The sequence below is a fragment of the Vulpes lagopus genome, chromosome 2, assembly GCF_018345385.1.
Source record: "Vulpes lagopus strain Blue_001 chromosome 2, ASM1834538v1, whole genome shotgun sequence".
In the NCBI taxonomy this organism is placed as follows: Eukaryota; Metazoa; Chordata; class Mammalia; order Carnivora; family Canidae; genus Vulpes; species Vulpes lagopus.
In genome coordinates, this window is record NC_054825.1 from 70,620,754 (window position 1) to 70,643,427 (window position 22,674).

Sequence of the window (22,674 nt, forward strand, 5' to 3'; positions counted from 1 at the left end):
CAGTTTATAATAGTTCCTTGTTGCTCATTAGAATTTATTTCAGTTTGAAAGCTTTTCAAGCTAGTTTAACCAATTTCTTGAGATGACTTGTTCTAAACAGGAAATATCTATCCATGTTTGTAGCATTGCTGGAAGCCTCCAACTCCCTCTATCAGGTAATCCAGACACAACTGTTTTTGAAAAGTTTTTATCCTGTGACAGGATGCCAGTACTATTCCTTGTCTATGTGTTTGGATCATCACATCTGTGGAGGACAGTGTTGCAGCTGAAGCAATAGAACACATTCAGGGCTCAGTGGAAGGCCACATATGGGACCTTCAAGACCTCTCAGTCATCTGGAGAACATTATTAACAAGGCAGAAGAGCAAAACTCTCATCAGAGGTTTCCAACTTTTCTTTAAGGTAGTAATAGTCACTTCATTTCTTTTCTGTGTTTTAAAGGGTTACTTCAGGATACACCTATTGGCTTTTTTAGTTTTTTTTTTAGCTGACAACAAGTGATGATAACTACCATTTATTTAGCAAAGAGCTTTATTTTTTTTTTTTTTAAGATTTTATTTATTCATTAGAGAGAGAGTGCACAGAGGAAGAGGGAGAAGCAGACTTCCCACTGAGCAGGGAATCCAATGCAGGGCTGGATCCCAGGACCCTGGGATCATGACCCGAGCCAAAGCCAGTCACTTAACCAACTGAGCCACCTAGGCACCCCAGCAAAGAGCTTTATATATATTTTTTGATATAAAAGTTATCACAAAAATTATCACAATAGTCTTTTAGAAAGATAATATATTAGGATGTTATGAAGTGATAGTATTCTCATTTTAAAGTAATAAACTCAGGCTCACAGAACTTAAGTAACATGCCCAGGGTCTCAAAGTATGTTAGTAAGCAGTGTATTTATAGTTCAGATCTATACTTTCTCATTCCAAAACCCCTGTCTTCTGACTGAAAAGCCCCCACCAAGTGGTAGAAATGCTGCAGACAGCAGTAGGTTGGGCAGCTCAGTGGAGTATCTCCAGCTCATGTGCAGTAACCAAGTAAAGAATAGACAGAAAATGGACTGTTGAGTAGGTGTACCTGGTCTGAATATCCTTTTTCTAAAAGGCAAAATAAATAGAAATTTAACCTCCTTTCTCTTTAACATACATGATTCAATTCTTTGAAATTATTATTAATAGTACTTGTTTTTACTATGCCTCTTACATTAGTATTATTCATTAAGAAAATAGTATTGATTAGCTTCGCAATGTTTAAATTTCATTCAAACTCTTCCTCAAAGGATTCCCCACTACTGTTGATGATGGAGATGTATGAACTGTGTATGTTCTTCAAGAATTATAAAGAAGCTGAAGCTAAACTTCTGGAGTTCCAAAAGAGCTTTGAAACTGTAAGTTGAAATCCTATTGCTCTTTATCATTGATCTGAAATTGGTTAGAGTGGCCTGTTATCTGCTAGTAGTCAAGATATAACAGCAGACAAGTAGCTGGGTATGTGGCATAATTCAAACTAACTCATTTGTACTGTTCCAGAGGTGGGGAGACAGATCACGAGTTACAGTGGCTTTGCCAACAGCACCTCAGTTGCCAGGCATGACAGAGAAGTTTCACTTGGCTACTTTTAAGTAACTCATATAAGTGGAATTGTACAGTATTTGTTTTTTGTAAATGGTTTATTTCACTTAGCATGATGTTCTCAAGCCTCATCCATGTAGAATGCAGAATTTCTTTCCTTTTACATGCTGAATAAAATTCCATTCTATGTATATGCCACATTTGCTTATCCATTCCTCTATCTGTGAATATTTGAGTTGCTTCTACATTTTAATTGTGCTACTATGAACATGGTATACAAATAATCTCTTTAAGATCCTGCTTTTAGGGATCCCTGGGTGGCGCAGCAGTTTGGCGCCTGCCTTTGGCCCGGGGCGCGATCCTGGAGATCCGGGATCGAATCCCACGTCGGGCTCCCGGTGCATGGAGCCTGCTTCTCCCTCTGCCTGTGTCTCTGCTTCTCTCTCTCTCACTGTGTGCCTATCATAAATAAATAAAATTAAAAAAAAAAAAAAAAAAAAAAGATCCTGCTTTTAATTCTTTTGGGTATTCTCTCAAAAGTGGAATTGCTGGATGATATGATAACTTTATCTTTAATATTTTGAGGAATTGTCATACTGCTTTCTATAGCAGTTGCACCATTTTACATTGCCACAGCAGTATACAAGGTTCCAGTCTCTCCACATCCTCTTCAGCATTTGTTTTCTGTTTTGTTTTTTTGTTTTTTAGATTTTTATTTTTTTTAATTTATTTATTCATGAGAGAGACACCGAGAGAAAGAGGCAGAGACACAGGCAGAGGAAGAAACAGACTCCATGCAGGGAGCCCGACATGGGACTCAGTCCTGGGTCTCCAGGATCACGCCCTGAGCTGAAGGTGGCGCTAAACCGCTGAGCCACCCAGGCTGCCCTCTGTTTTGTTTTTAAGTAAGCTCTGCCCAATGTGGAGACCCCAGGATCAAGAGTTACATGCTCTACCTACTAAGCCAGTCAGGTGCCCCCAGCCTATTTTTTTTTTTTTTTCTTTTTTTTTCCCCCAGCCTATTTTTTAATAGAGTTTTTTTTTAAAACACTCAGTTTTGGAGTTCTTTGTATATTTTGGGTGTAATAGTCCATTATTAGATGTATCTTTTGTAAATATTTTCTTGCAATCTGTGTCTAGTCTTCTAATTCTCTTGAGATTTTGTTTTGTAGAGCAGAAGTTTTTACTTTTGTGATATCTAGGTGGCTCAGTCAGTTAAGTGTCTGTCTTCGGCTCAAGTCATGATCTCAGGGTCCTGGGATCAAGTCCCACATCAGGTTCACTGCCCAGCAGGGAGTCTGCTTCTCCCTCTGCCTCTCCCTGCAGCTCCCTTTGCTTATGCTCTCTCGTTCTCTGTCAAATAAATAAAATCTTTAAAAAGAAAAAAAAAGTTTACTTTTATTTTTAAAAAATATTTATTTATTCATGAGAGACACAGAGAGGCAGAGACATAGGCAGAGGGAGAAGCAGGCTTCCCACAGGGAGCCCGATGTGGGACTCGATCCCAGATCCCGGGATCACGCCCTGAGCCAAAGGCAGACGCTCAATTGCTGAGCCACCCAGGCACCCCAAGGTTTTTACTTTTAATGAAGTCCATCTGATCAATTATTTTTTTCATGGATTAGGTCTTTGGTGTTGTATTCTAAAAAGGACCATGTACAAGGTCATCTAGGTTTTCTTTTATATTATCTCTTAGGAGTTTTATAGTTTTTCATTTATATTTAGGCCCTCCCAGATATCTTTTTACTCTGACCTCACTGTTCCCACTCCAGCTTATCTCTTTGGAGGGACAGCGCACCTGTTCCATCCTTGCTTCCACCCTTTACTTCCACATATATTTTTGTTTTGACTAATTCCATCACCTGCCTGCTATAGACCCTCTTCTTACAGCAGCAGGAGTACATAAACAAGTAAATAAAGACTAAGAACTATGCTCCAATTCAGGCTAATGCAGCCTGCTACTTGGGGTCATCTTCCAATTAATATTGCTAGCATTTGATTGTAATGACATAAATCCAGGCTTCTTAACCGAGATGCTTCCTTAACAATAGTATAAACTACAAGCAAACTGGTAGAAGAAGTTGGTAGAACAAGTTAATGTTAAGTCTTTCGAAGAGGTCTTGTTATATGAATCTCAGATCTTCTGGACTTGAGGGCAGGCCTCCATCCCTCTCCAAAGCTGTTAAGTAAAACGTGTCAGGTCAATTTCACAGCAACTCACAGGGTTATTAGTTTGGCAGTCGCTAACTTGAAGGTATTTGCTTCAGTTCACTCCATAGTTGGCATTCAGTCTGTAGGTCTCTTATCCATCTTTGACTTTGACACACACACAGCTCCCTATACAGTAGGACATCTCACAAAGAGAAACAAAGAGCTTATTTTTGCCACTTCTCGGACGCATACCTCTACTTCTTGTCATTTGGAAAGGACCTGAATAAGCGTTCCCCTTTGTGATAGGAAAGGACTTTTGAGGTACCTTGCCTTTCTTATATTTTCCCAAATTGGGAGGTTTTGATTTGCTATTCCTGAGAAACTGGTTTTCCTGACCCCCTCTTTTTTCTAGGTTGAAACAGCAGCCACAAGGGTCCACACTACCATCCCTGCCCCATGGCTGAAGGAGCAGGTGTGTTTTCTTCTGAAGCTTATGCTGCAGCAGTGTGGGACCCAGTATGAACTGGGGAAGCTTTTACAGCTATTTGTTGGAATAGAAAATTTCTTCTCTGATGGTAAGACAGTCCTGACAGTTGAGTTGTTAAGAAATTAGATTCCTTAATCTTGAAAATATTTTAGAAGGGCATTCAGGAAATTAAAATGCATATGATATATAACATTACATTTACAGTCCATAATGAGGTTTGAAGAAGAGGTTGCAGGAAAAACTTCAATCATGGTTAAAGCATTCAAAACCTAGCACAACAGGGCATAACCTAAATAATACAATTGGCTGCTCCTTCTGAGGACTTGTCAGCTGCATTTCCCCCTGGCTAGTCTCTACCCTGTCACTGTCAATTTTTTTTTTTCTGACAAGTAGCCTTAAAGTGTTACCATTGCTCAGGGTCACAAACTGTTTCAGAAATGACTAATTCATTTTGAAGGTTTCAAAGACAAATTATGCTTATTTTTTACATTTCTCTCCAGACACTGGCAGTCTCTAAGGTTGTTGCTGATTGAGTGAAACCAATTATTGTCTTACCTTCTTTTCTACTTGATAATTTCAAGTTTTTGTTGAATGATTATGTTGTTGTTTTATACTAGATTCTGACATTTTCACTACTGGGGTTATTTGGAGAGCTCATATCCGCACAGAATGGTGACAGAATGCTAGGCTCAGTGCCTGCATTGTTGGCGGTCAGGGCTGAAGACTGGAAAGAAAGGGTGTTTCCAAAATTAAGTGTCTGTAAGATGGGACTTGTCTGTTTCTCTATAGACCAAATAGTATGTCCTTTTAACATACAGGTGTTTTTAATTTTTAAAAAAAGATTTTAACAGAGAGAGAGAGAGAGAGGCAGAGACACAGGCAGAGGGAGAAGCAGGCTCCATGCAGGGAGCCTGATGTGGGACTTGATCCCGGGACTCCAGGATCATGCCCTGGGCTGAAGGCAGGAGCTAAACCGCTGAGCTACCCAGGGATCCCACAGGTGTTTTTATTGATCTTTAGTAATTTTAATTTTTTTCAGAAATGAATTTCCTATTTTCTCTTTTTTTTTTGAATTCCCTATTTTCTTGCCAGAATTACTGTATCCTTGAAAAATTATAAGGATTGTCTATGTTGTTAACCATTTTACTGCTTTTATTTTATTTTTTTAAAGATATTTATTTATTCATTTATTAGAGACACGGGGTCGGGGGGGAGAGAGAGAGAGAAAGAGAGAGAGGCAGAGACACAGACAGAGGGAGAAGCAGGCTCCATGCAGGGAGCCTGACGTGGGACTCACTCCCGGGTCTCCAGGATCACACCCTGGGCTGAAGGCAGCGCTAAACCGCTGAGCCACCAGGGCTGCCCATACTGCTTTTATTCATATAATTTTTTCCCATTTTTATGGAATGTTTATATTCTCTGTGTATATAATATGTATGTGCCTAAAGAAAATATTTATAAGAAAAAAAACCTAGGTTTTATATGCTTTAACAAAGAAACCTAGCATCCCCCTACTGGTGGGTATTGTGCAGGGTGTCTCACTGTCCCTAGAACTACCTAAATCAGACCACAGCCCAGCAGGTGGCGTTGGGAATAGGCTCCTACAGAGTGTTTTTCATGTCCCTCCTTTATGGTAGGACACAAGTCAGCTCTACATAGACTGTTTGGGAGATGGAGCAAACCCAGCCAGGTTTGGGTTTGGCACAGTCAATTCGGGGTGGCATAGTCAGTTAGGTGTCCAACTATTGGTTTTGGCTCAGGTTGTGATCTTAGGGGCATGGGATTGAGCCCCACGTTGGGCTCTGTTCTTAGCACAGAGTCTGCTTACGACTCTGCCCCTCCCCCCAGTTTGCCCTCCCCCTAAAATGAATGAATAAATCTTATAAAAAAAAGAGACACTGCACTGAGTGTCCCTGGTTTAAGTAGTTGTCCAAAGGAGCAAGTGATGCTCCATTCTGAATACAATCTGCTGAATTAAGAGACTTGGCTATTGCCCAGTTTTAGCTGGCCTACTGGTTCTGTGTCTTAATCCACATGACATTTGCACTAAATGAGCAAGTGAACAGTCATAAAAAACAAATTTGTTTAAGGCTGGAGAAAAATCTAGAAAAAAATGGGATTGGCCTGAATGAATGGCCAGGTCTTCCCAAGGTTGACTGAGTTGCTACTACACAGCAGGCCACCAACCTCTGCCCTGTATATAAAGCCAGCTGTGTAGATTGAGTCCTGGTGCAAATCTTGAATAGTTCTTACTATATAGGGGATGGCTTATGACTTCATCTGCTAGCCAACCAGAGTAGAAAAATAGGTTTTTATTTTTTTCCTTATTACATTACGGTGTTAAGCATATATATTCTTCCTCTGATGGTGGCATTTTACTGATTAAATGTTTATACCCTCTTCTCTTTGGCACAGGTCCAGATGTGAAGAAGCTCTGTGTCCTTAGTGAAATTTTGAAGGACACATCCATAGCCATTAATCATGTAATTATTAGCAGCCACAGCCTTGAGAATTTTCAGCATGAATGTACATCTATTTTGGAAAAACTGGCGATGGAGGGACAGTTTGCTTTGGCCAGGAGAGTAGCAGAATTAGCTGAATTACCTGTGGACAACTTGGTTATTGAAGAGGTATCATTAGTCTTTTAAGTTATTTGAAATCTTAGCTTTTTGAACCAGCATTAAACAGAATCAAATGAGATATGTGATTTCTAGGAGAAGAGGCTTTTTTACTTTTGACACACACATCACTTTCAGAAATGGATGAGCATCAGATCCCTGTTAGTGTAGAATGTGTGTTTTAAACTAAGGTTGGCTTACAGGATATGCTACAGCTGTTGTGCTTTGAACAGAATTAAACATAGGGTGGCTTCGTCTTGAACCCCCTTCCCTAAGATAAATTCAGAATTAGCTTTTATACTTTAACTTTCCAGATAAAATATCCTGGATCATCCATAGCCAAGCCTCATGTTCCCTGACTTGATTTGGCTTTAACAAGTACAGCATACTTCGGGAGCATTAGCACATACTTCTTTATCCCAAAAAGGCTGAAGTGTTTTGTTCAATTTCACAGATGACACAGGAAATGCAAACCCTAAAACACATTGACCAGTGGTCCCTGAAACAAGCAAGAATTGACTTCTGGAAAAAATGTCATGAGAATTTTAAGAAAAATTCCATTTCAAGCAAAGCAGCTTCTTCCTTTTTCTCAGCCCAGGCACCTGAGTGCCCAACTGAAGAGGGTCGGAGCAGCAGTGAGGAGCGCCATCTGCTGCTCACATTGGCAGCACACTGGCTTGCTCAGGAGGATCTGGTGCCGGTGGCCGAACTGGAGGAGCTAGAGAAGCAGATCTGGCGCTGCCGCATTACCCAACACACCCTCAGAGAAAAACAGGAGCAAGTAGAGCTCGGGTTTTCTCAACAGATTTCAACTAGTGGGGAACTTTCCTTTGATGGCATAGCCAGTAAGTTTTCACTCTCCATGTTGGCTGTTCTGAACACATCAAAGTACTTACAACTCAGTGGCTTTCCATCCAAAGAGACATGTGATAGCGGACTGGATTGGAAGGAGCAGGAGTCACTGAACTTTCTGATTGGGCACCTATTGGATGATGGCTTTGTGCATGAAGCTAGTAGAGTGTGTCGGTATTTTCATTTCTATAACCAAGATGTTGCCTTGGTGTTGCACTGCAGAGCACTGGCCTCAGGGGAAGCTAGTGTGGATGACCTGCACCCAGAGATCCATGCTCTCCTACAAAGTGCTGAGCCGCTTGAGGAGGAGGAAGCTGGCATTCCACTAAGAAAAGTCCAGAGCAGTAAGTAGAGGAGATCAAACTGCCCTGAGTCCTGAGCAGAGCTGTTGGCACTCTTTCCCAGAAGGAAAGGGTCCCTTTTGGCATACTAATTATACAAGTTAAGGGTAATCCATTAAACTAGGTAATTAACTGGTCAATGACAGAAACGTGTCTTTTAACTAGCTGTATATCAAAGTTAGAGGGAATCTATTTGACTTGTAGCTAGTTCACTGAAATTGATTCTATAACTGGTTATCATGTTTCCAATTGTACATTGATAGTATATAGAAATATGCTGATTTTTGTGTTAATCTTATATCCTGTGACCTTGCTAAATTTGCTTATCCTAAGGGTTTTCTTATAGATTCCTTGGGATTTTCTACAGATGATACTATCTGTGAATGGAGATGGTTTTATATCTTCCTTTGCAATCTGAATTGCCAATGATTTCTTTGTCTCGCTTTATTTACTGGCTGGGACTTTCAGTATGACATTGGATAGGAGTAGTAAAAGTGGAAATACTTGCCTTGTTGCTGATTTTAGAGAGAAAGCATTAACCTTTTTTTTAATTCAAGTATAATTAATATACAATGTTAGATTAGTTTCAGGTGTACAGTGTGATTCAACAATTCTATACATAGGGGCCCCTGAGTGGCTCAGTCAGTTAAGCCCCTGCCTTTGGCTCAGGTCATGATCTCAGGGTCCTGGGATTGAGCCCCGCATCAGGCTCCCTGTTCAGCAGGGGAGCCTGCTTCTCTCTCTCTCTCTCTCTCTCTCTCTCTGTCTCTTTGCCTTTCCCCTTACTTCTCTCCTCTGCTCGTGCACTCTCTCTCTTAAATAAATTTAAAAACAAATACTATACATTACTCAGTGCTCATCAGGATAAATGTACTCTTACTCCCCTTCACCAATTTCACCCATCCCCCCACCAACCTCCCCTCTGATAACCACCAGTTTGTTCTCTGTAGTTAGGATAATTTATTTTTTTCTTTTTTTTCTTTGTTCATTTATTTCTTAAATTCCATATATCAGTGAAATTATATAGTATTTCTTTCTCTGACTTCTTAGCATTTATACCCTCTAAATCCATCCACATTTTTTTTTTTTTTTTTAGTTTTTATTTATTCATGAGAGAGAGAGAGAGGCTGAGACACAGGCAGGGGGAGAAGCTGGCTTCATGCAGGGAGCCCATGCTGGACTCCATCCCAGGTCTCCAGGATCAGGCCCTGGGCTGAAGGCGGCGCTAAACCGCTGAACCATCCACATTTTTGCAAATGGCAAGATTTCATCACTTTTTGGCTCAGTAATATTCTATTTTATATATATACACACACATACACACACACACACACACACACACCACATCTTTATCTACAAATGGATACTTGGGTTGGTTCCATATCCTGATTATTGTAAATAATGCTGCAGTAAACATAAGGGTGCATATATCTTTTCTAATTAAAGTTTTTGTATTCTTTGGGTAAGTATGTAGTAGTGGAATTACTGGATCAAGTGGTACTTCTATTTTTAATTTTTTGAGGAACTTCCATACTGCCTTCCACAGTGGCAGCACCAGCTTGCACTCCCACAAGGAGTGCACAAGGGTTCCTTTTCCTCACCAATACTTGTAATTTCTTGTGATTTTTTATTTTAGCCATTCTGACAGGTGTAAAGTGATAACTCATTGTGGTTTTGACTTGCATTTCCCTGATGATGAATGATGCTGAGCATCTTTTCATGTGTCTGTTGGCCATCTTTATTTCTTTGGAAAAATGTTTATTCACGTCTTACTTTTTTTTTTAGTTGGATTATTTGTGGGGTTTTTTGGTGCTGAGTTATAGAACTTCTTTATATACTTTGGATTAACCCCTTATCAGATATGTCATTTGCAAATATCTTCTCCCATTTAGTAGGCTGTCTTTTGTTGATAGTTTTATTTGCTGCATAAAAGCTTTTTGTTTTGGTGTAATCTGAATAGTTAAATTCTGTTTTTTTTCCCTTGCTGGAGGAGATATGTGTAGAAAAATGTTTCTACGGCTGATGTCAGGGAAATTACTGCCTATGTTTTCTTCTAGGCTTTTTATGGTTTCAGGTCTCACATTTAGATCTTTAATCCATTTTGAATTTATTTTTGTGTGTAAGAAAGGGTCTAGTTTCATTCTTTTTTTTTTTATTTTTTTTTATTTTTTTTTTAGTTTTTTTTTAGTTTTTTTTTTTTTTAGTTTTTTTTTTTTTTAGTTTTTTTTTTAGTTTTTTTTAGTTTCATTCTTATGCATGTAGCTGTCCAGTTTTCCCAGCGTCATTTGTTGAAGAGCCTATCTTATATAAATCATTCAGTCTTCATAGTTAAGTATACTAGCTGTAGGTTTTTTTGAAGATAGACTTTGTCATGTTTGAGAAAGTTCCCTTCTATTCCTAGTTTGCAAGTTTTTATCATGAATCAGTGTTGAATTTTGTCATTTTTTTCCTACATCCATGATATGATCATGTGGGGTTTTTTTCTTTAGACTATTAATTGATTATATTAGGTAGATTACATTGTTTTTAAAATATTAAACCAGCTTTGCCTTCCCAGGATTAATCCCACTTGCTCATAGTGCATTATTCTTTTAGATACATTACTATAATCAGTTTTCTACTTTGAAAATTTTTACATTTCACTTTTTTTTTATACTTTGTCTAGTTTATGTATCCAGGTAATGTCATTTTCATGAATTGGAAAGCGCTCCTACCTCTTTGTGTGTGTGTGTGTGTTTGTGTGTGTGTGTTTTAAGACATTGTTATGGAATTGGTGTCATTTCCTCTTTAGATGTTCAGTAGAATTTACGAGTAAAAACCATGCACCTGGAGATTTATGTTTTGGAAGACTTTAAAATATAAACTTCTTTCTTATACAACTAATCAGGTTATCTTTTTCATCTTTGAAGAGTTTTTGGTAGTTTTTAGATTTTGAGGAAATAATTTTTCCTGCTTTGAGTTATTTGAACATTTTTTTAGTCTTCCATTTTAATTTTCCTAATTTTGACTATATATCTCTGCATATTTTTTTAAATTGGTTGTTTTGGGACACCTGGGTGGCTCAGTGGTTAAGTGTTTGCCTTTGGCTCAGGGCATGATCCTGGAGTCCCAAGTCCCACATTGGGCTCCCTGCATGGAGCCTGCTTCTCCTTCTGCCCATGTCTCTGCCTCTCTTTCTGTGTCTCCATGAATAAATAAATAAAATCTTTAAAAATAAATAATAAATTGGTTGTTTTATGGATTACATTATATATTCATAAGTTTTTATAGCCTACTTAAAAATCAAGTTTTTACTACTTCAGCTAGAGTGTAGAAACCTTACCACCATATAGGTCACTTCTCTTCCATTATGACCTACTATTTTTTCTTTTTTAAGAGAGAGAGAGAGCGCTCGCATGTGCACAAGCTGTGGGAAGTGGGGGCAGAGAGAGAGGCAGAGAATTTCAAGGATACTGCAAACCAACTGTGGAGCCCAACATGGAGCTTGGTTTCACAACCCTGAGATGGTGACTTGAGCTGAAACCAAGAGTAAGATGCTGAGCCGACTGAGATATCTAAGCACCCTTACTTGTCTTATTATATTTACATCTATATAATGTTGAAATCTCTATCAAACAATGCTAGAATTTTTACTTTCAACCAGAAATCATATTTTTAAAAACTCAAGAGAGGAGGAAATTTTATTTACTCGTATATTTACAGTTTTTTTGCTCTCCTTTCATTCCTCATATTTCAAGTTTCCTTCTATCCCTGTCTGAACAACTTCCATTAGTGACTCTGTTAAGAGTTGTCTACTAGCAACACATTCTCTTAGTTTTTCTTCATTACTTTTATTCATCTGAGAGAATATCTATTTCACCTTTATTCCTGAAGGAAGACTTTTACTGGAAGGAGAAAATTCATTATTTTCTTTCAGTGCTTAAAAATGTTGCACAATATTTTTTAAAGCATTCCTTTTAATCTTTGTGGTATCTGGTGAATAATCTGCAGTCATTTGAATCATCATTACCCTATTGATAATGCATTTTTCTCTGGTTGCTTTCAAGATTTTTTTTTTTCTATCTTTAGTCTTCAGCAGTTTGATTATACATGACTGGGCTTGTATTTCTTTGGGTTTATCATGTTTGGGGTTCACTGAACAGTCTTGAATGTTTAGGTTTATGTGTTTCACCAAATTTAAGTACTTTTCAGACATTATGCTTTCAGATATTTTTTCAGCACCACACCCATAGTCTTCTCCTTCTGGGACTCCAGTGACACAAATGATAGAACTTTTGTTACTGTTTCATAAGTCCTTTAGACTTTATTCTATTTTTTTTGTCTTTGTTGTTCAGATTGGATAATTTCTGTTTATCTTCAGTTTCACTGACTCTTTCCTGTGGTATCTGCATACTATTGAATTAATTTCTATGATTTTAAAATTTCATTTTTCACCCCCAAAATTGCCATTTTATTCTTCTTTATACCCTCTGGTTTTTTTTAGGCTGTTTTTCAGTTTGCTTCAAGAACATTTATAATTGCTTGTCGGAACAATGTATATAATAGCTACTTTATCAGGTGATTTCAACCTTTATGTCATTTTTAAATTATTTTTTATTTTTTAAAGATTTTATTTATTCATGAGAGACACAGAGAGAGGGAGGCAGAGACATGGGCAGAGAGAGAAACAGGCTCCATGCAGGGAGCCTGATGTGGGACTCGATCCTGGGACTCCAAGATCACATGCTGAGCCACCCAGGTGTCCCCCTTCATGTTATTTTATTTATTTTATTTTATTTTATTTTATTTTATTTTATTTTATTTTATTTTATTTTATTTTATTATTTATTTTATTTTTAATTTTTATTTATTTTTATTTATTTATGATAGTCACAGAGAGAGAGAGAGGCAGAGACACAGGCAGAGGGAGAAGCAGGCTCCATGCACCGGGAGCCCGATGTGGGATTCTATCCCGGGTCTCTAGGATCACGCCCTGGGCCAAAGGCAGGTGCCAAACCGCCGTGCCACACAGGGATCCCTTCATGTCATTTTAGTACTAGGTGTCATCTATTGTATTTTCTCCGATGAATTGAGATTTTCTTGCATTTTTGTATGCTGAGTAATTTTGAGTTGGATCCTGGACATTTTGAATCATATATTATGAGACTCTGGGTCATGTTTAAATCTCTTAAGGAAAATGTTGATTTTTTTTTTATTTTTATTTTTTTTTAATTTTTTTTGGATAGCAGGCAGTTGACCTGGTTAGGTTTGGGCTACAAGTTCTTTTTTGTTTGTTTGTTTTTTGGGGTTTTTTTTGGGGGGAGGGCTACAAGTTCTAACCCACTTTCTATAGGCTGTGGTTCTAATATCAGTTCGTTTTTCAAATCCTTTGTGATGCTGTTCAGATCCGTCCTGTGTATATGCAACATCCTGTGGTCAGTCTGCAGCCTAGATAGTCCTCTGTTAATTCATTGCTCAGGGTCTTGATATGCCGACTAGAAGCAGATCTATATATGCGAAGCCTGGGAGTGAGCCCTAGAGTTTATAAACAACTTTATTGTGTGGCTTTCTGAATCTCTCTCCCAAGGATTTTCTGGTTCCCTGAGGCTTGCCTTTTTTGATCTCCTGGCTAAAAGACGGACTTGTAGTTAGTTACCCCACTCTGGCATGCACTTCCCTGACCATGCCTGCATCCTGAGCCAGCAGACAGGAGGGTAATGCAAAAGGAGACAAAGGTTCACTGCATTGTCTTGAGACCAGAACACCTCGAGTCTAAAAATAAAGTTCTTGAGATGGGGGGGTCTTACCAGCTGCTGCCATGGCCCCTGCTACCATAGCCTCAGGGCTGCTGGGAGCTGAGAGGAGAGAGAAGGGGCATCAGAAGTCCCCCTTCCTGCTCCTTGAGCCCGTACAAAAGGGCTTCTCCTGGAGTGCATGCTCACTCTCTTTGTGCTGAGTTTCGGGTTTTAGGCAGCATTACATTCAGGCTATAGAGGTTACTAGAGGGGAAGAGGCGGTGTCATTTAGTGCTGCGTGCTGTGTGCCAGCTTTTATATTGAGTTCAGTGGGGGAGACAGGGTAGGGTGAGCTGCTTCCCTAGAACCGGCATCCCAACAAGGGATTTTAGGCAGGGAATAACACAGTCTAAGTTGCTATTTACTTTTTTGTCCTTACAGCATATTTTTTCATGTATAATAACTTAAATGCAAAAGTATTACATGCTTAGTGTAACATCACAGCACGGAAGTGCATCAAGTACAAAGTGAAAGTCCGTTGCCCAGTCAGCACCACCCCTACCACGTTCCCTGGAGTAACATCTTCTGCTTGCTTGGTATGCATTATTTTCTCTCTGTGGCCTTACATGTGTACATGCGCACATACACACCATTTATTATTTTTTTTTACAAAGGTAAAGTTATATCATTGTACGTTTTTCCCTGTCGGTACACGTATATTGACTTCCTTCTTTTTAAGGGCTGCAGAGTATTCTGTATGGATATACTATTTAACAATGCTGTATTGATAAACTCTTAAAGTATAATTTTACTTAAAAATTTTTAACAGTACTTTATTAATATGTAAATTCTTCAGTTTTGTTTTTGTTATTAGGAACAGTATGATCTGAATAGTTTTTTTTCCCCAATAGAAACCCTTTCTCAAATTAAGACCATTTTCTTCTGTTTCTGGCTAAGAGCTTTTTTGTTTTTTTCTTTTATAAATTCAGGAATGGATTCTAATTTTTATCATGCCTTTCAGGCCTTGGTTCTTGTGATTGGCATTTTGGACAGATTCTCCTGAGTCTGTGGAGGATTGACTTGCGGGGGGGGGAGGCTGGCAGTAGGAGCCGGTGGCAGCCTCTTAAGATGCAAAGTTATGAACACTGTAATGAAGGCAATGACCAGGGAGATGTTTTGGAGACACAGTCAGCTAGACCTGGTGACTTCTGTAATATGAAAGGAAAAGGGGTAAGGTGCATGGAAGAGAGTTTAGCAGACATTTTTGGTGATGATCTAGAGTGTTCATTAGGTGGCTTGAAGTCTTCTGTAGCCTATGAAGCCTTTGAGGCATCCTGGGCTGAGATTTCCTGGAAGAGGGCAATGAAGTAAGTTTGAGTGGGATGTGGGTCCAGTCAAAAGTGGTCCCAGACCCAGAGGGAGTCATGGGGGTGCAATGGAGGAAGCTGTGGGAAGAGGGGTAGTATCATAAGGGACTGGGAAGAGGCCTTCACTTGACAGCTTAAAGCCGCCCCCCCCCCCCCCCCCCCCCACCTCAGACCTGTGTCTGCTTCCAGGTTCAAGTTTGGATAGTCAGTCATTTGTGATGCTGCCCCCCAGTGATGAAGTGGTGACTAATCTGGAAACTCTGACAAGTAAATGCCTCCATGGGAAGAACTACTGTCGGCAGGTCCTGTGTCTGTATGAACTTGCCAAGGTACGTGCCCAAGGGTAGGGCCTCCAGGGGAAGCTGAAGTGGGGGAAGCAGGAAGTTGGAGGTAGATTTTGGATACTGCCAAGTCAGCCATTCATGTGATAATCATGATGAGGGAGCAGATCACTCAACAGGATGTTGGCCCCTGTAAATCCACCCCTGGGAATACTGGGGAGGATGCCAGCCAAGTGTCGGGCCTTTTGAGTCCTGGCTTTGGCCCAGCCAACCAGAAGTGAGGGCATGACATTTCACACCTCTAGGCTCCTGGTTCTCCATCAATAAATGACTTAACCATGAAGGTTCCTTCTAGCCCTCTGTTTTTGTCAGCTTCAGGATTGTTGGGGGATTTCCACAGGAGAAAAGCCCAAAATAAGTTGTAAAATAAAATAAAATGGAATGTGATGACTATAAAGACAGGAACCAGGGCAGCCAGGAATCATTTGTGACTTTGTGCTGATTGAGGGCAAAAACAATAGACTCTAAGAAGCAGAGGAGCACAAGAGAAATAATGCCAAGCACTAAAGCCCTTTGGAAGGGCTCCTCTGGAGATTGAGGGCTTTACTGCTGTTGTGGGAACAGTAGAGGAAGGGCTCTTGCTTTTATTCAACTTTCTTCCATTTCGTAACATTTAAAAAGCTCAGTGTTCAACCAGAGATGTCACCTGATGGCTTCTGAAGACAAGCCTTTTTCTTGCTTGGATTCAGCTCATTGAAGTGAAAGAAAGGACTAGAAGACAGTGCTTGCTGTTTCTAAGGTTCCTGCTCAGGGTGAGGGATCTTTAAGCTTAGCCAATAGTGGAGTCTGTCCACATGGGATTTCAGAAAGGCTACATTTTGCGAGCTTTTTCCTGGCTCCTAATGGGAACTCTGACTGTCTTTGCCTATCAGGAGTTGGGCTGTTCCTACACAGACGTGGCCGCTCAGGACGGGGAGGCCATGCTCCGGGCAATCTTGGCTTCCCAACAGCCCGACCGATGCAAGCGAGCCCAGGCTTTCATTAGCACCCAGGGCCTCGAGGCAGACACGGTGGCTGAACTTGTGGCTGAAGAGGTGACCCGGGAGCTGCTGACCCCACCGGAGGGAACAGGTGCCCCACCCTACAGGCCTCTCATACCCCATTCTCAAGTTCCCAGCAGTAAGGACTTGGATGTTATGCGCCTGTGCTCCTGCACACTGCCCTCTGCCCTCACCAGCTTGCACCTATCAGGGGAGAACATGTGGCATCTGTGTTGTGTTTGCTTTTTGTTTATTGTTTTATGATTACGCTTAGAGTAGCTGTGCCTTTCTCTGAGCTGATGAACTCCTGCTGACCTATAAGATGACCACTAGGCCAAGGAACGTGAGCTCAGCAGAGTAGAGAGCAGCACGGGGAGCCCCTTCAACACCCGCTCCAGGTGCCCGAGCCCGGGCGGAGTGGGCCTCCTAGCCAGGGACTCTGGCCTCGCACCCAGCTCACAAGGTTAAAGCAGCACCTTCCTCCCCATCTTTCTCTATAGGACATCAGCAGATGTTTGCCCCAGCAGGGGAAAGCCGGACATTTCTTCAGCTGACCGCTCTGTGTCAAGACCGCACACTGGTAGGCATGAAGTTGTTGGACAAGATTTCGTCCGTTCCCCATGGAGAATTATCTTGCAGTAAGTTCACTGGCCATTTTCTTACGTGTTTGGGGCCCAAGGAAGTCTCCAAGAAGTCTCCCGGGATTAGTCTTTCCAACTCAGTTTGGATCCTTGTTCCTGCTCTGTATCCCTACCCCTCCAGCATGGTTTATAAGTTCTTGGTAGAAAGCCATCTGTTTGTTGAAGAAAATTTAGAAAATATAGGTGGAAAAGCATCCCAAAATATAAAATCACACAAGCAGGTGACCTTCTAACATTTGGCAGTTAACTTACTCTTCCTCTTACATTACACTGCAAAGTGGCTACTTCAGACCCCATTTTAGAAGCAGAGGAAGGAAACTGAAGCTCAGAGAAGTTGGATTAATTTGTAGCTGTTGGGCAGCCTGGGTGGCTCAGCAGTTTAGCGCCGCCTTCAGCTCAGGGCGTGATCCTGGAGACCCGGGTCCCACATTGGGCTCCCTGCATGGAGCCTGCTTCTCCTTCTGCCTGTGTCTCTGCCTCTGTCTCTCTCGCTCTGTGTCTCTCATGAATAAAAAAAATTTTTTTTTAAATCTTAAAAAATAATAATAATAATTTGTAGCTGTTAAGTGGCAGAGGTGTTACTGGAACTCAGACGATATAACTCCAAAATCTCGCTTTCCACAATGTGTAGGCATTCAGTAGTCGTATGTGTCCCTCTGACCTTCTATAGAAGTCTATAGGCTTTTATTTTGCAAAAATGGCATTATCCTGTGTATATGGTTTATAATTTATGAACATCATTCCATGACAATATTCTATATAATTTTTACAGGTTACACAGTATTTCTCATAGAATGAAAAATTTTATACCCTAATTTGGGACCTTTATATGGCTTCCAGTTTTCTGCAGTTTCAAACACTGTGACAAACATCCTTATAGGCAAGTTTATATGCCTATGTGTGATTATTTCCCCAAGATAAATAACTGATTCAAGAGTATACCCATTTTTAAAGCTTTATATATATTGCCACTTTTACTCCAAAGCTGGTAAGGTCAAGGATCTCAGAGGACTAATGGGGAGCCCTCCCAGACAGGCTGTCTGTATTGGCCCCTTCACCTTCCTGCCAGGATTCACAATCCTGTCTTACCACTGCCTCACCTCCCCAGCCACAGAGCTGCTGATCCTGGCCCATCACTGCTTCACACTGACATGCCACATGGAGGGCATCATCCGAGTCCTGCAAGCTGCCCGGCTGCTCACGGACAAACACTTGGCCCCCAATGAAGAGTACGGGCTGATGGTATGTAACCCCCTGATCCCCTACCATCCATTCTGAGGAAAGTTTTGAACAGACAGGCTGGCAACCAGTTCAAAGCTGACAAGGTCTTAGGGAATTTGCCCACCTGGATACCACTACCTACTTGGGAGCTGGCTGAGCCACTCAATGCTCTGCTCCAGGTTATGAATTGCTGTCAAAATCAGAGATTGCTCTAAAGGAGCAGATGTCAGGAGGATCCCTGCCATGTTCCAGGGCCGGCCTACTCCCTTGCCAGGGCAGATCGTTTTTCTAGAGGGCTAAGGCAGCTGTTTCCCCCCAAAACAAGGCTCAGTGTTATCTCTGAATTGAAATGAGTGGACAGCTCATGCCCCCGGTGCCTCCCCAAATTCTCTAGGCTTGAAATAAACCCAAGTGACTGAGCAAGCCACTGGGCAGTAAAAGGAATGGTGGGGAGAGGAAGAGTGCCTGCCCACAATGTCACATTGGCACTTAAGAGTTACGTTTACAAACACAGGAGGCAACAGCCAGTGGTGTCTGTGTGACAAGCCTTTCTGAACCTTCCAGGGGAGATGCCTGCTAGGTACACGGGAAGGGAGAGGGGGAGCCTGCATTAGCCCTTCTGCCTCCTGGAGCTTGGCATCTGGAAGCAACCAAACTGGTGAGGGTAGTGGTGAACTCCGGCTGATGCTTGATGCAAGTGGCCCTTGCCCTTTTCAGGTACGCCTCCTCACTGGCATCGGAAGGTACAACGAGATGACGTACATATTTGACTTGCTGCATAAAAAGCACTATTTTGAAGTGCTGATGAGGAAGAAGTTGGATCCGGTAGGTGTACGCTATTTTGAGCTCCAGGATGGCATAGACGGTTGACATTCAGGAGTCTTAGGCTTCGTAGGAATAATCCTAATCAGGGTGGACCCCCTGGGATATGGAGGGAGGGAATTAAAGGAGTCCCCTGGACACACACGGTAGCTTAAGATTAGTTTCAGACAAGGCAGCAGTTATGCTGACACATTCAATAGTGAAGAAAACAAGTTTGTGCATTTGCACCTAAGCCTCTGTCCCATGTGTGAATGCTGGCTCTGGCAGGGGCAAAATCTTTCCTGTGAACTGTGTGGAAGTAGATTAACCAGGTCAGAAGCGGAGAGTTTTCAGGGGACCATGAGAAAGGGTTAGGATAGTGGATGCCAAAGCCTGGGCCTGGAAGGCTGTGGAGAGCGATTTATGATGACGACCAGGAAGGAGGCTTGGAAGCAGAGGCCTGACTTGGCAGGCCTTTAGGCTCTGGGCACTTGTCTGTCTCTGGGCACTTGTCTGTCTTCAGCGTGGTGATAGCAGGTGTGTCACTTACAGAGCTTCTGCTTCTAAGTCATTCATTTGGCGGATTCATTGCGTCAGCCTTTATTTCCTCTGAAGATTTGAAAACCAAGGCACATTTTTGTCTTCTGGGAACTTGGGCTTGGCCCAGCAGGACTGAGTCAAAGCACAAAAACCCTGCCCAGTGCTGGGCTAGTTTCAGGACAACCCAGTGCCACAGTCAGGAGTAGTAGTCCTGGGACCTAGGTACACCCTCAGGATACCCTAGCGGGTTTTTAAGATTGCTTTTGAGGCATTTTTGTTTCTGCGTGTAAACATTCTTTTAATAACTTTTTTTCTGATTACAAAAGTAATGCATATTCAGTGTAAAGACACTTGGAAAACAGTCCACCAAAGAAAAAAGCCCTGTGTGTCTATCGACCATCTAGAGACCGCCACTGCTAACAATTTGGTACAGGCCCTTTCTCTGTACATGTACCCACAGAGATACATACATATATACATATTTTTAGCAAAACTTTTAACATGCTGTGTAGATATGAAATAGCCTGCTTTTCTCACTTAATAGGCAGGTCACAAATATCTTCCAAACCAACATTGCTTTTAATGGCTACATGGTATTCTCTTAATCCAGATGTCTAAAACAAGGGCATTTCTAACTTTTTGCTATTAAATACCTTTGCTACATCCATCTAAGCACTTCTCTCTTATTTTGTAAGGGACAAATTCCTAGAAATAACATTGCTGGAGTAATGCATATGTGCACATATTTTAAGGTTCTCCCTTCTGTGTTCTATGACACACATTCCCACCAGCACAGAGGATGTGCCTGTTTTCTTACAGGGTAGCATAACCTTTTGTACTCATTTTTGGTTGTCTTTTCCCGTTTTCTTGAGAGTTTTTAAGGAACTTTCAGAACCAAGGGACTCAGGCGTTCACACCTGCCTCGCAGTCACTGGTTGACCTCAGTACTCCTTTTTTCCTGGGCAGAGTGGCTCCCTGAAGACCGCCCTACTGGACTACATCAAACGCTGCCGCCCTGGGGACAGTGAGAAGCACAACATGATCGCTCTGTGCTTCAGCATGTGTCGGGAGATTGGGGAGAACCATGAGGCAGCTGCCCGCATCCAGCTGAAACTGATCGAGTCTCAGCCCTGGGGTGAGCAGAAGTCATGGCGGCACCCCCAGGCCAGTGCGGCCAGCCATCGAGGGTTCTTAGGACTCAGAAGGGCAAGAACCCTTGAGACTAATATCCACTTCGGCTGCTAACACCCACTCGGTTGGGGCCCCATCTGAGCAGACGAGATGGAAGGGGATTTGGAAGGCACCTGCCCAGCTTGTCCCGTGTGCACCTAGGGTGTCCTCCATGAGGAAGTGGTGTGTGTGCTGAGGCCTTGCAAGCCTGCCTTGATGTCTGAGAACTAGAGGCCTCCTCCAGAGCATGTGCACTTCTGGCCCAGTAGCTTTTACCCAAGTGACATACTTGCCTCCCTGTGAGCATGAGCTGGAATGTTTTAGTCCAGCCCACCATCACTGAGCAGGATGGGAGCAGCCAGCCTTGGGAGTCACACATCCACCAGGTTTCCTTCTCTCTCCTACAGAGGACAGCCTCAAGGATGGGCACCACCTGAAGCAGCTGCTGCTGAAAGCCCTGACTCTGATGCTGGATGCAGCCGAGAGCTATGCCAAGGTAACCGTAGAGTCATTTCAGCCCAGCCTTAGGGCTTGGGGTCTGCAGGATGATTTGATTTTGTCCCTGGGCTCTTCCAAGTGAAGGGAGATGCAGCCTTGGGCCAACTGAGGGCAGAAGGGGTGAGTTCAGTTGCTGGCAGGTTCATAAGCGGGGATGACGACAGTCTATCTGTGCCTCCCTCTACCCCCCTGTCCCTCAGGACTCCTGTGTGCGACAAGCCCAGCACTGTCACCGGCTCACCAAGTTGATAACACTGCAGATTCATTTTCTGAACACTGGCCAGAACACAATGCTCATCAACCTGGGCCGCCACCGGCTGATGGACTGTATCCTCGCTCTACCTCGGTTCTACCAGGTAAGCAAGGAAGGAAAATCCAGCCAGCACTGGTGCCAGCATCCTCTCTCCTGCCGTCCCTCTCAGCGAACCCGTACGTTGAGTGACTTGCCTAAGGTGTCAAGGCTAGTGACAGAACCAGGACATTTCTAAACTTTTAACTTTAGCTGTCTGATAAACCAAACAGCCTTTACATGGCAGTATTTATTAGCATATTGTTTGGACAGAGGTTGGAGAATGATGAGGTGATCTGGTCTCCCTTCCTCGTGCTGCCAGGCCTGCAGGAAGGGAGACCACCTTGCCCCTTAGCTGAGGTCTGGAAGAGCAGACCTGCTGGTGGGCCAAGCATCACTTAGCCCCAGTGTTTCTAGGATGGTGCATCTAGCTTAGCAGACAGAGTTAGGGCTTCTGGCCTTGAATGAGAAATAGTTACCAGGGAATCAGCCCTTCCCTGTTCCTTACAGTTGAGTTAGTGGGGGGAAAATATTGTTTCTCAGCAGTTTTTATTAATGCGTTGATGCATTGTGAAGACTGAAAACACTCAAGATGTTTGTGATTTAAGGGCAGAGAAATGCCAAACATCAAACTTTTCCCCAACCCTAATACATAAAGCCTTTCAACATACTTGGTGATTCTCACATTCACTGTGAATGTGCAGTATTAAGTTACTTTCTAGAACAGCATGCCTTCGGTTTACGTACAATAGGGCCTAATGGTATCTTCTTCTCTATCCTTTTAAGGCTTCTATTGTGGCCGAAGCCTATGACTTTGTTCCTGATTGGGCAGAAATCCTCTACCAACAAGTGATTCTTAAAGGAGACTTTAATTACCTGGAAGAATTTAAGCAGCAAAGGTTATTAAGATCCAGTATATTTGAAGAGATTTCAAAAAAGTAAGTATTAAAATGCCTCTGCTTTGAGGGAAGACGTGGGCAAGAATTTTATAGCTAAATAGGACATGCCAAAAAAAATAATAAAATAAAATAAATAAATAGGACATGCATGTAGCTAGCTACCTCTCTGCTTGAGATGGCAAACAGATATCAA

At 41.9% G+C, this 22,674-nt stretch overlaps 1 protein-coding gene across 4 annotated transcripts in view; it reads left to right on the forward strand.

Moving 5' to 3' along the window:
• SPG11 (SPG11 vesicle trafficking associated, spatacsin) overlaps positions 1 to 22,674 on the forward strand; it is a 71,671-nt gene that overhangs the window by 48,069 nt on the left and 928 nt on the right. For 2 of the 4 annotated variants that reach the window (XM_041745265.1, XM_041745267.1), the window contains exons 26-39: positions 202 to 402; positions 1,280 to 1,387; positions 4,135 to 4,297; positions 6,625 to 6,839; positions 7,282 to 8,023; positions 15,273 to 15,430; positions 16,315 to 16,513; positions 16,923 to 17,060; positions 18,172 to 18,305; positions 19,002 to 19,109; positions 20,592 to 20,760; positions 21,203 to 21,291; positions 21,494 to 21,649; positions 22,369 to 22,520. In XM_041745265.1, the coding sequence (XP_041601199.1) occupies positions 202 to 402; positions 1,280 to 1,387; positions 4,135 to 4,297; positions 6,625 to 6,839; positions 7,282 to 8,023; positions 15,273 to 15,430; positions 16,315 to 16,513; positions 16,923 to 17,060; positions 18,172 to 18,305; positions 19,002 to 19,109; positions 20,592 to 20,760; positions 21,203 to 21,291; positions 21,494 to 21,649; positions 22,369 to 22,520 (2,732 nt within the window). The remainder of the gene's footprint in view (positions 1 to 201; positions 403 to 1,279; positions 1,388 to 4,134; positions 4,298 to 6,624; positions 6,840 to 7,281; positions 8,024 to 15,272; positions 15,431 to 16,314; positions 16,514 to 16,922; positions 17,061 to 18,171; positions 18,306 to 19,001; positions 19,110 to 20,591; positions 20,761 to 21,202; positions 21,292 to 21,493; positions 21,650 to 22,368; positions 22,521 to 22,674) is intronic. The other 2 variants (XM_041745266.1, XM_041745268.1) reach the window with 1 other exon arrangement.